At 41.3% G+C, this 16244-nt stretch overlaps 1 protein-coding gene across 3 annotated transcripts in view; it reads right to left on the bottom strand.

Moving 5' to 3' along the window:
- Positions 1-5947: 5947 nt before the first annotated feature.
- CNOT10 (CCR4-NOT transcription complex subunit 10) overlaps positions 5948-16244 on the bottom strand; it is a 32203-nt gene continuing 21906 nt past the window's right edge. For all 3 annotated transcript variants that reach the window (XM_053961134.1, XM_053961152.1, XM_053961145.1), the window contains 6 exons: positions 11533-11646; positions 10061-10191; positions 9271-9306; positions 9044-9171; positions 7712-7787; positions 5948-6235 (listed from right to left, as the gene is read on the bottom strand). In XM_053961134.1, coding sequence (XP_053817109.1) covers positions 6081-6235; positions 7712-7787; positions 9044-9171; positions 9271-9306; positions 10061-10191; positions 11533-11646 — 640 coding nt within the window. In that variant the 3' untranslated portion in view covers positions 5948-6080. The remainder of the gene's footprint in view (positions 6236-7711; positions 7788-9043; positions 9172-9270; positions 9307-10060; positions 10192-11532; positions 11647-16244) is intronic.

Raw genomic sequence — 16244 nt, 5'->3', positions numbered from 1 at the left:
GATTGCAAACCAAAAAAGCATTCAGAGTAACCTTCTTAACTAGGGGCAATGGCCTAGAGAAGGGTAAAGTAAGTGTGTGCCTCTTCGTTGGGGAACAGCAAATGTAGGGGACAGAACTGTTTACTTGAACTCCCAAAGGATTTTCTCTATGCCAGGTTAAACCAGTGGCTCTCTGTAAAACTTTTGCTTGACAAAATGTTATCAGCAATCAGTGTGTCTGGTTTGGGTGCTCAGCATATAAAGCAATCTTGTCCTTTCTCAGAATTATTTAAGCAGGAACTTTAGTAGCAAGCTGAAGCAGATTCAGTACTTGATAATGCAGGTCCTTCACATAACTTGCTCCTTTTTATTTAGTACATTTTAAATGAACTTATTTAAGGAGGCCCACAAACTTTTAAAGAAACAAGGGAAAGGAAGATAACACCTGAAAACTAATGCATGTTAGAGCCAGACATAACCAACCTGGGAGAGAGAACAAGCCACTTGGATGTGGCGCTCCCTTGGAATTGAAGGAAAGTGGGCCCCAGTCCATTACATTACAGTTAAACCAAAATTGATTTCTGAAGAGAGCAGGTTTATAGGCTCATCTTGCCATAACCTTGATCATAAGATTTCTTTCTTCGTTCTAGATTAAAAAAGTATTGTGCCAAAGTTTTGTTTATTTTTTAAAGGAGTGTAAGCCAAATGGTGCCAAAAGGTAATAGGGTATTTAAAAGTAGAGATATTTAGACAAACAGTTTGGAACTGTATAAAAAAGGAACACTGGTACTCAAGTTAGACAAATATTGTACCTTTGGTCTTTGAGTCCTTGGGAGTTTGAAACCCAGTTTGCTGTGGTACAAAACGCACAACTAGAGATGCCACTATCTTTTGCTTGAAGTTCTACCTCACTTTGCAGAAGTAAATCATCTACCTCAATTTAGCATCAGACAGGTTTGGGACATAGTTGAGAATCTGCCTGGGGGAAGGATTCATCCTGCCTGTTGGAAAAGCATTTTAATTGAAACAGAGATACTAAGTGTGTTCTATGTGGTGACTGCTTGCTTTTGTTTGCTTTTGTTTTTGCTGCCTGCCTATGGAGATATTAAACTGCCCTTGCTAGAGAATCTGTAAATAAAACCAAATGTTCAGGCAAACTGGACTGAGACCTGAAATGCTTTCGGGTTTGTTCTGGTTTCACTACAAGGTATGGAAGTGTAAACTTTTGTTCAGTATTATGACACTACTGGCTGACGTGACATACTTCATGTTCATTTGCAGTGTTCTTATGTCTGTAAGACCTTTAGGTCTTCTCTCTACAAGAGAAAAACTTTTATGCATGCCTACCAATGTGTCCTGTTTGGGAGGACTGGTGTTATGATTGCTGTAAACACAATGCTATACCAAATGCTTGAAGGGAATAAGGTCCTGGTTTTTTATTTTATTGACTTGGTGATTGTATTTGTAGCTTGCTTGACTCAATGGGATTTTTTCCACCATGACAAAGCAATCAAGTTCCTATTCCTGGAGGGCAGCTTAGGTTCAGACATACTCAGGAGAGGCAGTTGAAAACCAGTGTCTTGGGGTTTTAGGCAAGTTAACTAGTGACATGCCACGTAACCCATTTTACCTGTGGAGTTAAGTTGCAGAAGCATATTTTCAGACTACTCTATTGGATTAAAAAGAAGTCCTTTTTCATCCCCAGCTCATATTAAGGGGTGGCAGAAGTGGGTACAGGAGACCCCTAATAACAACAGGCTGTGTTGGGTTTGGTAAATGTTATGGTGGGAAATGTACATTGATGTCTCTAAGTGATCTTACGGGTTAACAAGCCAGACTGGCATCTTTTTCCATCATTGTTCAACCAATAATGGTTCTAAAAATGCTTTGTGTACCTGCATGGTCTTAGACCTTCTATTAATGATTGTATCAACTTACAAACTCAGGTAGATAATTTTTTAAGCTCTTTTCATAGAGCCTTACTGACTGAATGTTAAGTGTCTGTGTACTGATGTAGTTAAGTAACTTCCTTTTGAACTACCAGACTAGTTTAAAAAAAAAAAAAAAAGTTCTTTTATAGGTTTGTAGAGTACTTTTCAGACAATGTAGTAGTTTTTCCTTCAGAGGGAGGTTTGTTTCTGAGGGTTTGTTTTTTTTTTTTTCTCTCTAAAATGACTAAGAGGTTTTTAACTAGTTTGTAAGGTTTGCTTAGTCACCTGAGTTGGTGGGGGTTTCTTATGTCTGTGGCTCTTGTTTGTATTGTGCATTACCTGTCATGCCCTGCTTGCTTCGTGCACAGGTCCTTGGAGCAGTTGAGGGTGTGAAACTCATACCTGCAATTTAACTCAAATAGAAGTTGCAAGCCTTGAACAAAATGAAGCTCAGCCCCATGAAACCAATGTCAAACATGACTTTTTTTCTCTTCCTCCCTCCCCCGCCCCCCCTTAATTGGCTGTAGGTGTATGCCCCAGCTTGCAAAATTTTCTGATTTATGAGTAGCATTGATGTTTTATAACTAGCATTGCCTCAGTGCAGGTTTGCATCAGAATCCAGGCTGATCTTGTCATTTTTTTGGATGTTGGGCATCTTGGGTTGATTTGGTTTCTTAGTTTCCTCTTCTGTTATTTCTTTTCTACTTTAGTAACTAATCATGCTGCTCTCCTTATAATAAAATATCTCAGGAGGTCAGACAGTGCTCTGCTTTTAATGAGCTGCTCAAAGATTTTGTATCTAATTGAAAATGAGTCGGGCTGTGACAAAAATTGCTGTGCTCCAAAAAAGGGCATCACATTTCTACTTGGAGAAAAAGTGATATAATTTTTACTTGTCAGATGTTGAGTACTGCAGAGAAGAAAGCATGACAGGTTATGTGCAAACTTTTACGTAGAATAAGTGAACAAAATGTTAGAACCCTTGTGTTAATGGAGGCTTCTGAATGTATCTTTGTGGTCCATAGGGAAGGCTGAAGGATGTAGCAAGGAGACGATGTATCAGCTACTGCAGCCTTAAAACAAAGTCAGTGTCTCTCTGGACTTTAAAATGTTCCTATGCAGTTTATTTTATTTTTGTTTAATCAAATAAATGTGAGGTTTTTTTCACGGCAACTCTGTGTGTGCGTGTGTTTCTGTACCATCTAGGAAAAGCCTTCTCTTCTATCAGGATGCAAAAAAGAAAAAGCCCCTCCTAGCTGTTATGTGTTATTAGAAGAAGTCCTCATTGTCATGACTGGAGAAAAGAGTTGTGATATTGAACTCACTGCTTCCAAATCCATCGTTTTTTCCCAATATTTTGCCAGAAAATTTCTGGTTTAACTTTTTTAGGTCCATTTCTATGTTTCCTTTCCTTCACCTTGGCCACTGAAAGAATGCTTCTTCTGCATGGCAGTGTAAAGCAAAGCCACCAGAACATTTCATAAGTCTCTCTGGCATTTTACAGGGCAGCCTGTCAACAAAAGTTGGGTTAATGAAAAGCTTCCATTTTTCCTCACTACCTTGGAAAATGTTTGAAAAGAAATTGTGAGCATAGGAAGATGCTCTTCAAGTGAGGTTTGAGAATTAAAGCCACTGACTAAATTCTCAGCGTGGGTAGGAGTGGTGGTGCATTCCAGGCTCTGGAAGTGCTGGCTGCTTTAGCTTTTTGAAGCCAAGATGCCTTCTGGGCTTGTACAGCTGTAGGGTTCTCAGCACCATTCATCAAAATCCTTCACCAGGCCTTTGCTTTCTTCCTGCTGGAGCAGCTGGCAACATGTCAGGAGTACACAAATCCCTTCAAGAGGGAGAGAAGGGAGGGAGAAGGCCCTGTGGAGGCAAGGGACAAAGGCTGCCCGGGTGAGTTTGTCCAGCTTCCTGTGTTACTCTGTATTGCCTTGGCTCCTCTGTGCCCTCTTCCTGAAGACAACTGGAACCCAAAAAGCTCCCTGAACACCGGGAGATGGCTCAGGACACTGCTGGATGAGTGCTGCCCAGTCCTTGCACCGGGACCATGGGCAGAACTAAAGGTTCTGGTGAGAGAAACAGCAGGGGCCACAGGCATGGTGCAGGAACAGCAACAAGGGTTGTGGTGGGGGAAAAGGGAATGCACCCCCTTTCTCCTGCTGTGGGAATATGAGCCAGTGTGCTGCTGTAGGGGAGATCCTGGAGGTAAGGGAAGAGGGACAGGCACCCTTTCCTTCAGGAAGTGGCCCAAACCAAACTGCTGAGCATTATTGGGTTTACTAACTTAGCCCACTGCTGAGCCTGGGCTGCTCACGCTGCCCGTTTTTCTACCGAAGGACAGCACCATTTTACTTGACTTTCACTTATTTCCTACCAGAGATTAAAACGATTGAAGGTAGAAGTTAGGTCAGGTGCTTGGCTGCTGCCTCCCTTTATGTGTTATGATATTTAATTTTCCTTTCTGTTTAATAGCAAACGACGAAAGCCGAGAGCCGTCATTACCCTGCGCGAGGCCGGGCAGCGGGAGAGCGGCGCAGCTGCTGTGGGGGCTGCGCCGCCCCGGGCACCGAGCTGGGGCCGGAGGCCGCGGCTCACGTGCAAACGCGGCTGCGATAAGATGTGCCTTATCTAGGGAACAACTGCATCCTTCACCGAGCCCGGGCATGGCCAGAGCATCTTTTGCATGTGAATGCCCCGCATTCCTGGGGGGGCGGGGAAGAATCTTCTCTATTCAGGGCCCGGGACCACACAGGGAGCATCTTGAACCTTCTTGTATTTAATCAGTCAATCTACTCTGACGTAAAAGATCTATCAGCTCCCTTTCTTCCTTCTTTCAGTGAGGTGATCGATACCAACTTCGGATACTTTTTTTATTCCTAGTGTTTCTAAACTGTTTGCCCCTACCTGAGGACAAGGGTGCATTGCAGCTCCTGCAGTAAAGTTACTACTGAAAAAGGCAGCTACTGGGTTGTATTCTAAGGGATTGAAAAGCAGGGCAGGCAGTTATCTGACAAGAGACAGAGCAGCAGGTCTCAAGCTTGCTCTGTCCTGCTTCCTGCTGGAGACACACCTGTGCTCACTCCACAACTTGCACATTGTTTAATACACTTGCTGTACTGTTTCTGTCAGCCGGTTTCTCTAAGATGATGGACACAAAGCCAGGGCTGTCCTGCTGCCTTCCCCTCCTGGACACGTCTGCATTCCCTCACACTCACGGTACTGAGAGCAGAAGTGGCAGGTCCTGAATCCAAGGTGCTGCTGGGAGAAGTGACCTCTTGGTGCTGGCTGGAGGCAAAGTACAACGCCAGCAGCACAGGGAGATAAGGTGGTAGCTCAGCTCTACCCTGGAGATTATCAGGATAGCTGAAATGGCACAAAACAGCCCTGGAGGGACTGTGAGAGGCGTGCTGGGCTCCAATTATCTTATGCCTCTCCTCCCCTCCTGTGCTCAGAGTAAGCAAGCAGAAGGTCCTTGATTATGCTCCATCTTCCTTTGAGTAAAAGGCAATTTTTTTTTTTTTTTTTGTTAAAGAGAGGTATTCATCTATATTGGAAACTAGATTTAAAAACTGCCACAATCCCCCCCCACCAAAAAAAACCCAAAATCCCATCAAAAACACCCCCCCCCCCCAAAAAAACCCCACCTACCCAATACCCTGCTCCCCACAAAAAAATCCACCAACAAAAACCTACAAAAAGCCACTCCAAACCCAAGCCAGATCCATGCTTCCTCCATAGCTGCACCATTACACTGTCCTGTTGGGCAAAGGAAAACCAGGGTGAGGGGAAAACAAAAAAACAACAACAAAAAAAGCAACAGAAACAGGTTCCCTCTTCATTGAGGAAGAGCATGGCTTATATATGTCAAAACAGCAGCCAACACAACTACTCAACTGCTCCTTCAGGAGGACTTTACTTCAGGTAAATGGCTTTCTCCACTCACTGCTCTCCTCTCTATTCTCTTCAAAAAGAGCTGAGTTACACACTAGCATAACCATAATTCATGAAATAACCTTTACAAACAAGTCTTTTGGTTTACATCTTTTATTAAAAATTTACATAAACAAACACACTCCAGCAATTGGGGTATTCAGGTGTCCTAGGTTAAAAAAATATACAAAATCCCAAGCCCCCCTGACCAGGGCAGCAGCAGGCTAAAGCACAACCTCACTTCCTTTGAACAGTGGTGAAAGCTGGCATCTGAATGGGCTGGATGGAGTGGACTGGCTGGAAAACAGGCTTTTTCCGCATGTCAGAGAGTGTTTTCACAGAAGGGAGCAGCTGGTTCCTCTTGATGATCTGCAGTGCCAGCTGTGTGTTACCTACAAGGCAAGTTTCAATTAAAAAACCCGAAATGCCATTTAATGACATATGAATTACTGTTCAGGGACAGAGCTGATAAGCCAGCCCTGAGCCCAGGCCAGGTACACCAGCAGTCCTTCCTCTCCAGTGGAATGCTGGTATGGATAGGAAAAGCAGTAGACAACAGGAAATTTGAAAAAAATTAGTTTTGATTGAGTCCAGCTATTCTGGGCTGAAGACATCAAGCTTTTACCTCAGAGCTGGAAGATGGCAAAGCACCTTCTAATTTCCCAAAGGTCACCTCTTCTCTCTCCCAGCTGCACAGTGAGGTGCTAGATCACACACAAAATGCCCTCACACTGTGACATTGCAGACAGTAATATGAATGCCAAGGGGATACAAGATGTTTTTAAAAGAAGAAATCTGATTTTCAACTGTATGTATGGTCCATCAAACAACTACCAATATACATGGAAAACTCACTCTTTGTTAAAAATTAAACCTGTGAAAATTACAGGAGAAAAGGAACTGAGTTGTGAGGAGAGTAGTTCTCCCTCATAATTTTCTTTCCCTGAAGTTTTAGTTTCAGAAGCGATGCACCATTTTGTTGTTATTTATAGAACAAAAAATGTCTTTAGCCTCTTTTAGTTATCTACTTAGAAGAAGGTGAGTGATGTAAATCCCACTTTCTACTCTCTTCTGCTCTGTACACCTCTGTTGCAGAAACAAAGGTTTCCAAAATTCCAATTTAGAAAATCTTTGTAAGAAATGCTTTGCAGAAGTCTCAATTCCAAACGCAAACACTCAAATCCTCTGCCTGCCTGCAATGCAACAGCAAAGGAGATGTTGGAACATCCAAGGAAGGGGAACAGGCACACAGAACATTTCACAACACTTGGACATGAAGTGCCCCCAAGGGGCATAGGTCTGCAACCATGATCGCTTCAAGCAGCATCTGCACCAGTCTGCTCACACTGCAGAATTCAAGTGCAACTTTTCCAGTTTCCCATTATGTAGAGCTTTCACTTCATACAAACAAAGTGAACCTTCAAAGGAAAGCATTGTGGAAGAGAAAGTTATCAGTATTACAAGTTTTGCTGCCATACTTGCTCCACTTGCTCTATGTACTTGACACAGCTTCTTTGGGAAACTTGGATTGTGGTTGCCTTTTAATGGAGAAAGCTTTTCAAACCCTCTTTACACTATAAACTTCATCAAGGGTTTTACTGAGCCTATCCAAGATTGATGACTTCTGCACCAAGACAGAAAACTTCAGCTCAGGAAATGAACATTTAGGAGGTCTGGAGTGTGTAAAAACAGAATGGCAATAAACTATGGAAGTGAAGGTGCACATAAATGGATCCACAGCAGTGTAAAATGGAGGCAGGGCCTAAAGGGTATAGTTCAAATGCTCTCTAGATAGAGTAGGAATGATGACTACTGCCCTCCTGCCTTTGTATCCCAAACTTAGGCTGTCAGAACATCTCCCAGCTTACCGTTCTGCAATTCAAGATACACAGCCAGCAGGATGGCCTCTGGAGGGATCTCTTTGGGGTGGATCAGCGAAGCAGCCTGATTGAAAGAGAAGAGGGTGGAGAGAAAAAGTGCTTAACAGAAAGTTCCAGAACAAAGAAAGTGCCCCTTGACAAGATTTCACCATCTTAGGTAACAATACTAAATAATTCATCAACTAAGACCAGATTTTTTCAAACTCATACGCTCCATCAGATTTAAGCATGCAAGGAGAGACAGTAAGATTATCTACATAGCAAGATTGTTTCACACTAATTAGCAGGACCATCTGCTGTGTACTTATGTTCATATGGATCTGTATTTCTTGGGCCAGCCTAGCATGGTTTCCTGGTGAGGTGACAGGTGAAGAAGGTAACTTCCACTGCTTCAAAGGTCAGAATACAAAGTTAAAAAGGATTGTTCATTAGCTTCCCATACACAACCATTTTTCAGCTATGAAGTCAATGAATTTACTGCAGATGCAGAGCCCCACTGTATTTTACATCCATGGGTAGCCTTGCACTCCTTTGGGCTTTACACAGGTGTTACAGAGCCCAAGCAGAGACACCTGCCCCATCATAAGAAGCCTCAGAAGGAAAAAGAGCCAGACAACTGCCTTAAGTAGTTGAGAGCCTCACAGAATTTCAATCTTCACAATTACTGTGAAGTAATTTGGAAGCTGATGTTTCAGTTTGTAGCTCAACAATGCATCCAAGAAGTCTTCCTGACAGGCAGGAGTGGCTGCAAAAAAAGAAACCTCATGACTGAAAGAGATGGGTCCCAGCCATGAGAAAGACCAAGTGATGTGACACAGGCTAAGTGGAGACAGCATTTCAAAAGCAGTACTTGAGAATTCTTGGGACAAGAGGCAGACAAGGAGCATACTTCCAGCAGAATTGCAGTTTGTTCTCACAGCCCTAGAGATAACAGTTCAGATGGTGAGTTATTAAATGACATGGGAGAAAACTTTTCTCTGAATTATAACAATTACTACTAGACCATTAAAAAGACCACAGAAAACCCCAAACAAACAAGTAAACTAAACATGAAAAGGCCATCTTCCACTGTTCAGATATGACCTAAGGAAAATAAAACGCTGCCTATAGTGGTACTGAACTTCTTACATAAATAAGAAATTTGGAATTAATTTTGTTTTTAATAGAGACTGGTTCATAAAGACAGAGGAAAACCACCATCTCAGCAGGATCTGCAAATAAGCCTGGGCTGTGAAATCACCAGAATTCACTGTGATCTGAATGGCACTTCGAAGGAAGTACATTTGTCCCTAAAGCTGCCTTGAAATTTGTTTTTCATACCTGATGAAGACACTTTCGAGCTTTGTCATATTCACTCCTCAAGCAGTAAGCACTTCCAAGGTTAAATAACATCATTGTTCGAGCAGACGTGACTGAACTGGGGTAACACTGTGGTGTCTGCTTGCCAGCTGCAATTAAAAAAAAAATAATTATTTTTTCCTTACACTTTTATTCCAGCTAGCCAAGTAAGTTCTTGTTCTCTGCTGAATACAGTGGCTGGTACTTACAAGATTCCATTGCCTCATTCTCTCCTTTGTCAGATCCTGCAAAGAAAAAACAAACACAAACACATCATGCTCTGTGACCTTTTTTAAAGGTTATTACAAAAATAATACAAAGATACAAATTTTCTGCTTTCTTCACAGTCTGACATTAAAAGGGGAAAACAGATCAGTTTGCTCAAGAGTTTATGTCATTCAAGACTTCCTGTTTTCAGTGTTGTGCTTTTAGATTTGCAGATGAGTACAGTGAGTTTAAACTGCAGGCATGTCACTGGAATCAGAGCTGTTGTAGACTCCACTATACAGATGGCTCTGAAGTACTTTTCTCTTACAGAATACACACTCCTAAAAAGAAGACTAATATATAGATTAACTAAGTTCTCCTCACTCCTGTATCTCACTAAAGTAGACTACAATGTTATGACAAAGCCTTTAAAGACCAAAAAGCTGGAAGAGTTGGTATAAAACCCAAACTTAACCATAATAGCACATTTAACAAAAGCAGCTTTCAAAAATTTCCTTCAAACAAGTCAGAATACTACCATATACAGTCCTATTAATGCTACAGAATTAACCACCTCATAAGAATGACAAACAAGGAAAAGACACACCAAACACAAAGTGGGAACTGAAGCCAGGAAAATAAAACCACAAACAATACCCTCCCCCACCCTGCAATAACCTACAGGTCTTAAAACAAAATGTCTTAATCATCATTATATTTGTGTCTACAAAGTTAGAGCAGGAAGGCAGGTTGAAAGCATAACCAGTCATAATGAAGTGTGGATGCATTAACCTTGATCCTGCTCATTTGAAGAAATCCCAAGGGAAACATCAGTAACATTCTCGGGGTTCAAGTGAGTGATGGCATCAGATATTCTGTCTAGAGAGATGAGAGCTTCTGCTGCATACAAATGCCCGAGAAACCTACAAAAGCAAAGGGTCAGGGTACAAATGTCAGCATAGCCATCCCCACAGTTTGTTATTAGAGACAAACAATGCAGTTTTTAATGTGAGCACATGGCAACTATTACTGGGAACACTTGCATGGAAGTTAACTTGCTCATAAGGCATTGTCATAATACCTACATCTACCATTTACTGTTTTTAGGGACTCAAGTTATAAAAAAAAAATCCACACGTGAATAATGACAATTCATCCATGCACAGAGTTTCCATTCCACAGAGAAAGTACCTTGGTGGGGCTTTATTCAGAGAATTAAGAAAAGCCACCCCAGAATATGGATAGATCTATAATTTAAAGTGTTACTTTATTTTACATTCAATAAAAATAAAGCACCTATTTTCCTGGGACCAAGATACACACCTCTTTGTCTGTTATTTAGCATTTCCTTCATTACGTAACAGTAACACAAAATTATGTGTTACCTTGCAGACTCCTCAAAGATCTTGCTAATACAATGACTGTGCAAAAGGATGAACTGCAGTAGTGTGAAGAACAGAAGCCAAAGTATTTAATTGGCATGGACCAGTTTAAAGCATGGTGTCAGCATACAAAAATAAGCACGAGTTACCTGGTCTTCCACAAGTACATTACCAGTCTTCAAAAATATTACTACTGTAAAAACCTCTGCTATACTTTATCTTGTGCATTAAATGCACAGTGTCAGAAAGATAGAACTGAAGTTGCCTTCTTTGAATTTGCAGAGCTGTATGAGAACTGGTGGGTAGACAAAGAATGCACTTTGAATATCCTTCAGAAAAATACAGTGCCAAATGAGAGGTGAATAAGAGAAACTGAAGAATGGAATCTACATAAGCAGCAGTAGCAGGTGAAGTGATAATCCTGCACACACAAGATCTGTTACCCTGAGTGACTAAGCACACCTTCCCCTCTGAGGCTGTAGTTTCAAAAGTAACCTTTCAGCTGTGTGGGTTTGGGCTGATGTTGGCTACCCACAGCTGCACATCCCTGCCCCTTGTGCTGTGCCAAGCATGTGCAACCCTGTAGTGAATCACAACAGAGACCTGATGGTCCTGCTCCTGCATGGGACTCAGCTGGAGAAACAGTAACAAAAGCATTAACTGATTCCAAATTATGTGTAATTCATACACAAAGGAAGGAATTCATGTTCCTGTGTGTCAATGGACATTTAGTCAGGGCTTCAACAAGAACAGGAGCGGGCCAAGCAATTCTTTGCATCAGACACAGATTTGGCAAGCAACTACATAAATTGGAAGCTTCAACTCGGAACTATCCAGCAAAAAACAGAGCTGAGAAAGAAGAAATGATCCCATCAGACTTACTTAAGAGACCCTGAGAGCTTTGGTTGCTGCAGAAGTTTATCTGCATGATTCAATGCCATAAGGTTATCCCCCAAAGCCAGGGCCACATAAGCACTACATGCAAGGATCGAGCACCTGGAAGGAAACACAAAAGGGGAGGGAGAGACAGTATGTAAATGGAGAATTCTGTGATTCCAAATACACCTGTTAAATCTTTTTTCTTGTTTAGTGCTGAAGAAATAAATCAAACTTTCAATAATGACTTCCCATCTAACTATAAAGTACAAGAGTTAGTTTTCATTATTTACGGGCTCAATTGTCCTACCAATATAAACCAAGGATCACCATGGTGTGCTCAGCAAGATTTTGCAGTTTTCATCATAAATAATAGACTAAAAAAAAATGGACTTCACCATGTGTCATTTTTCTCATGGTTAGTTTCCCTTTCTCACACTCGTTTCTGGTCTTGCCTTGGATTCTCATTTGTACTCCTCTGCCCTCACCTTCTGTTGTAGAGAAGAGTAGCAAATTTCTAGATTGCTAGAAAACACAATCTACAGACACAGTAGCTATCAATTAAGCTGTAACATATTTCACTCTTCTATTGAACAACATCTGCACACAGGGAGACAAACACCGGAGAATTTGGCATTTCCAGTTTTGTGTTCAATTGAGGGCTGTAACCCAGTGCCAAGACTCTGAGTGATCCACGACATAGACTTGCTTATCTTTCCAAAACCAGAAAATCTCTGGCAGTTCATTTAATGAAATCTGAACTACTCACATTTTCCATCTTCAAACAATAACCCCACATCAGGACGCCATCATTAGGCCAAGCTTCACACTTTGTAATAACTGGCCCCCTCTCCAAACACTGTTCTTGGGGATATTTTCCACTTGGTAAAACATCTTTCAGTGCAGGCTGCCTTGTCCTCAGGGCACAAGCCTCTGCCCATGATGCCCTGCTGTGAGCAGGACTCTGTTCTCCAGGGAGGACAAGTGGATGCTCTGAGTGGGGTCTCACGTTGGGAGCGACAGGAGGAGAGCCGTCAGCTCTCCCGCTGGTAGGCGGGCTATTATTGCGCCAGCCTTCTGGCAACTGTCAAGCCCACTTTTGGTCCAGCAGTAAGTCATGTAATTCATGGCAGGACCTGGGGTGCCTTTATTCCCCTTTCCCAGGAGGCATGCTCCTTAATTATGCACAAGCAGGATAAGAAACTTCTCCAGTGTTTCCCCCTACCCCCCCACTTCCTCTCCACCATGGCCAGATGTCACATCAAATCTGAACACACACAAAAGCGTGAGAGAGGGAGAGGAAAGCTTCCCCAGCTCAAGTCCCAAATCTAAAATACTTCTGAAAGGTTGTGACTGGGGAGGGGGATGGAATGGAGAAAAAAAATCTCTGTAATAACAGCCTGCTTCTAACTAACCTCTTTTTGTCTCTGCCTCAAGGAAGTACAGCTTTTAAATCAGCAGAGATACTGCGTGTCACCAGCAAAATACCCTTAGACACAAGTTCAGGGCCTGCAGAGTTGGTTATTACTGACCTTCCCATCAATGTGTGTTACATTACCCACAACTTTTTTAAAGCCTATTTTTATTTCTGCAAGTGTCAATTCAAACACAACACATGCTCCAATCACACAACAGGATGAAACCTACTCCTCTGCTCTAAGCACTAGTCACTATTTGCTACCACATCAGAGCTGGCAAAAGCCTTCAGCAACAGCCATCTAAGGAGGAAAACATTCAGGTTTCCTCCCATGAAGTTGTGTTCTTGCACTTGGATCCATTGTTGAGTTGGCTGAACCAAACGCTCAGGAGAGCTGACAGCCAACCGGAGCAGAAGAATTGCACCACAAGGGAAAAGACAAACTAGTTTTTCACCCCGGTCAGGATTCTGACAAATCTCCACAGGTCGCCTTTGAGCACGGCAGACTTCCAGCATCACCGAGCCTCCACATGCCCTAAATAAAACTGCCTTTGCACTAGGAAAAAGAAAAATGTTTTTTTAAACTGCCAGATTATGTCAAACAGCCCCTTGTGTAGGTCTAGGCAACAGGATTTGTCAGCCCACACAGACTGTAAATTTATGGAACTCAAACTCCACATCTGACTTGCCTTATTTCTCAGGGAAATGGCAAGGCAGAGCAAATCCAGTCCTTCAAAACTTAGTATGAAGGCACCAAAAATGACACTTCTAAACCATTAAGAGAACGTCACTAATCTGAAATAATTTCAAATAGCTAAGCCCAACAATGGATACAAAATACCTACTTTTTATGTTTCAACACAGGCAAACAATACAAAATATTATGAAATACAGAATGCAGACTGTGCTTACTCCAAGGGGAAAATCAGCACAGCAAAGGGGAGATGAGGGAAGAACTACACAGTGGCTAAGAGGGAGGAAGAAGAGAATGAAACAGGTATGGGTGATAATCACTGTAAGCTTCTAGTATTGTGACAGGGCCAAACAGACCACTGCAACCTTTAAATGGATAACTGAGGCAAAACTGATAAGTGTAGAGAAAACAAATGATCAAATGATTCCTTTATCTCTATCTGCTTTGAGGGGAAAATTAAGGTTCTCACACAAACACCTTCAATCTAGGGAGAAAGACTACAACAAGGTCTGTTGCTGTCCGTCTCAACTTTTACAATAAAATCCACAAAATTTTCCAAATGTAGAACTACGGTCTACCAGAACTTCTTTTTTCTTGATGTATCCAAATAGTGTTAGGTGGCTGTGGTGTGCTGTGCCTGAGAGCAGGGCAGGGGAATTGGCTTGTCCAAGGACAACAAGCAGCAAGGAAAATTGTTTAGAAGAAACTCAGAAGAAAAACCTGGAGTTTCTACTTCCAATGCATAAATTCTTAGCAATGATTGGTGTCCTCAGACTTCTGCTTGTTGCTTTTAAAACCTTGCAATTGAATTACTGCTTATTATAAGAAAAGTCCACTCAACCAGTCCACCAATTTGTGGACAAGTATCAAGCAATATATTGGACATGTAAACCTTTTCTTGATGATATTTTTAGCTTTTAAAAACTGTTTGGGGGCAAAGGTAAGTCAGGCCTTTTGAACTCTCACAAGGATGCGCAACTGTATAAAATCATCCAAAAAAAGTCATTCACAGTCTCTTTTCAGTTCTGGAAGCAATAGTGGTTTTTCAATTCAGCAACTTACCAGGAAGAAATTGAACAGATACCTATTCCTTAGGATAATCCTTGACAACATCCAGAATTTTTTTTCTTCATTTTCCCAAACTCAACAAAAATTTCAGTTTTCTCACTTAGCTCCTTAGTAGCAAGGCTACAGGAATTTACTATTTATAATATAAATATAAAAGACTACTATTTGAGTGTAATGTATTTTGCTAGTTACATCTCCAGAAGCTTAGAAACATTTTCAGCAGAAAAAACTCACTTTGTAGCAATGTGGAGTCCTCTAGATTAAACCAAAGTGTGTAGTGAAAAAAAAAAAAAAAAAAAAAAAAAAAAAAATCAATGCTTTTCCTTATATGAAGTTCTTTACCAGAAGCAGCTCACTTCTTGCTGAACTGCTAAGTTTTTCCTGACATGTTGTCAGATTTCATCAGTAGATAACAACAGCTGATTGTGAAAGATAAGACTACGTATTAAAAAAAAATCACAAAGTGACACCATGTAATTTTGACATGTGGCAGCCACATTTTCAACAGTCAGGAGGAGAAAAACCCACAAAACCCACAAGCAACCTGCATCACTGTTTTTAATCCAGAGTGTTCTATTTCAAGTAGCACACTCTTGTACCACTTCAGAATAAATAATCGACATTGCCTCACAGATTCCTCCTGAAGTGCTTTTAAATGAGTACAAGAAGATTTGCTACATGTAGGGGAGCAAAGGAAAGGTTAAGCTGGTCATTATAAAACATAGGTTACCTGGGGTTAGGCTGAAACAGAATGTTTACCTAAGAGTTCAAGTGGGAAATTATTGTATGTTTTGTCCATAATGGAAACTTAAAACAGATTTCTTTTTTTCTAAACAGGTGCAAGCTTTATAGTAAGAGATTTTCAACAGGCTGTAAGCCACCTGAAATAATTAACATTGCCAGTAAATGGTAATCTTGGGGAAAAATAAAGGGGCTCCAGATAACCTGATACTTATTTACACACACGTGAGTTATTCTATCTGGAGAACACTCAGACTCCTGAACAAGCAGTTTAAGGACTTTTGAGAACACATAAGAAATTTACAGTGAAATTTTACCTATATTTTTCCATTGTGAGAAAGTCAAATGCCTGGACAGAGGCATTTTTGCTTTCTATTTTATGCAAACTATGAATTTATTCCTGCTGAAAGGAATACCATTCCCATTGGCAAAAGCAGCTATGCTGCTTCCCACTTTCTTTCCCCATCCAACAAGCATATAATGTGGGCACTGAATTCTAAACAAGCCTTATTGTGGCTTTAAGAGAAAAGGTACATACAGCAATTTCCACCCCCTTCCACCAACAGCAACAGCCATTCTCAGGTTTTTAGATTTGTCCTTATGGGACTTGGTATTTTTAGCTTTGCCCAATATATAACACCAAACTTACAATACTGGGATCAAACAGACTGATCTACCTAAGCTGAAATTCTGGATGGTTTCTATTTGTTCAGATTCAAAGCTGAGAAGAAAGGAAGCACACACATTTGAAAAAAAGATTACCAGCTACAATTCAACATCGCAGGTGGCTACAAAAAA

This window comes from Vidua chalybeata, chromosome 1 (genome assembly GCF_026979565.1).
Source record: "Vidua chalybeata isolate OUT-0048 chromosome 1, bVidCha1 merged haplotype, whole genome shotgun sequence".
Taxonomy (NCBI): Eukaryota; Metazoa; Chordata; class Aves; order Passeriformes; family Viduidae; genus Vidua; species Vidua chalybeata.
This window is presented reverse-complemented; position numbering and strand designations above follow the sequence as displayed.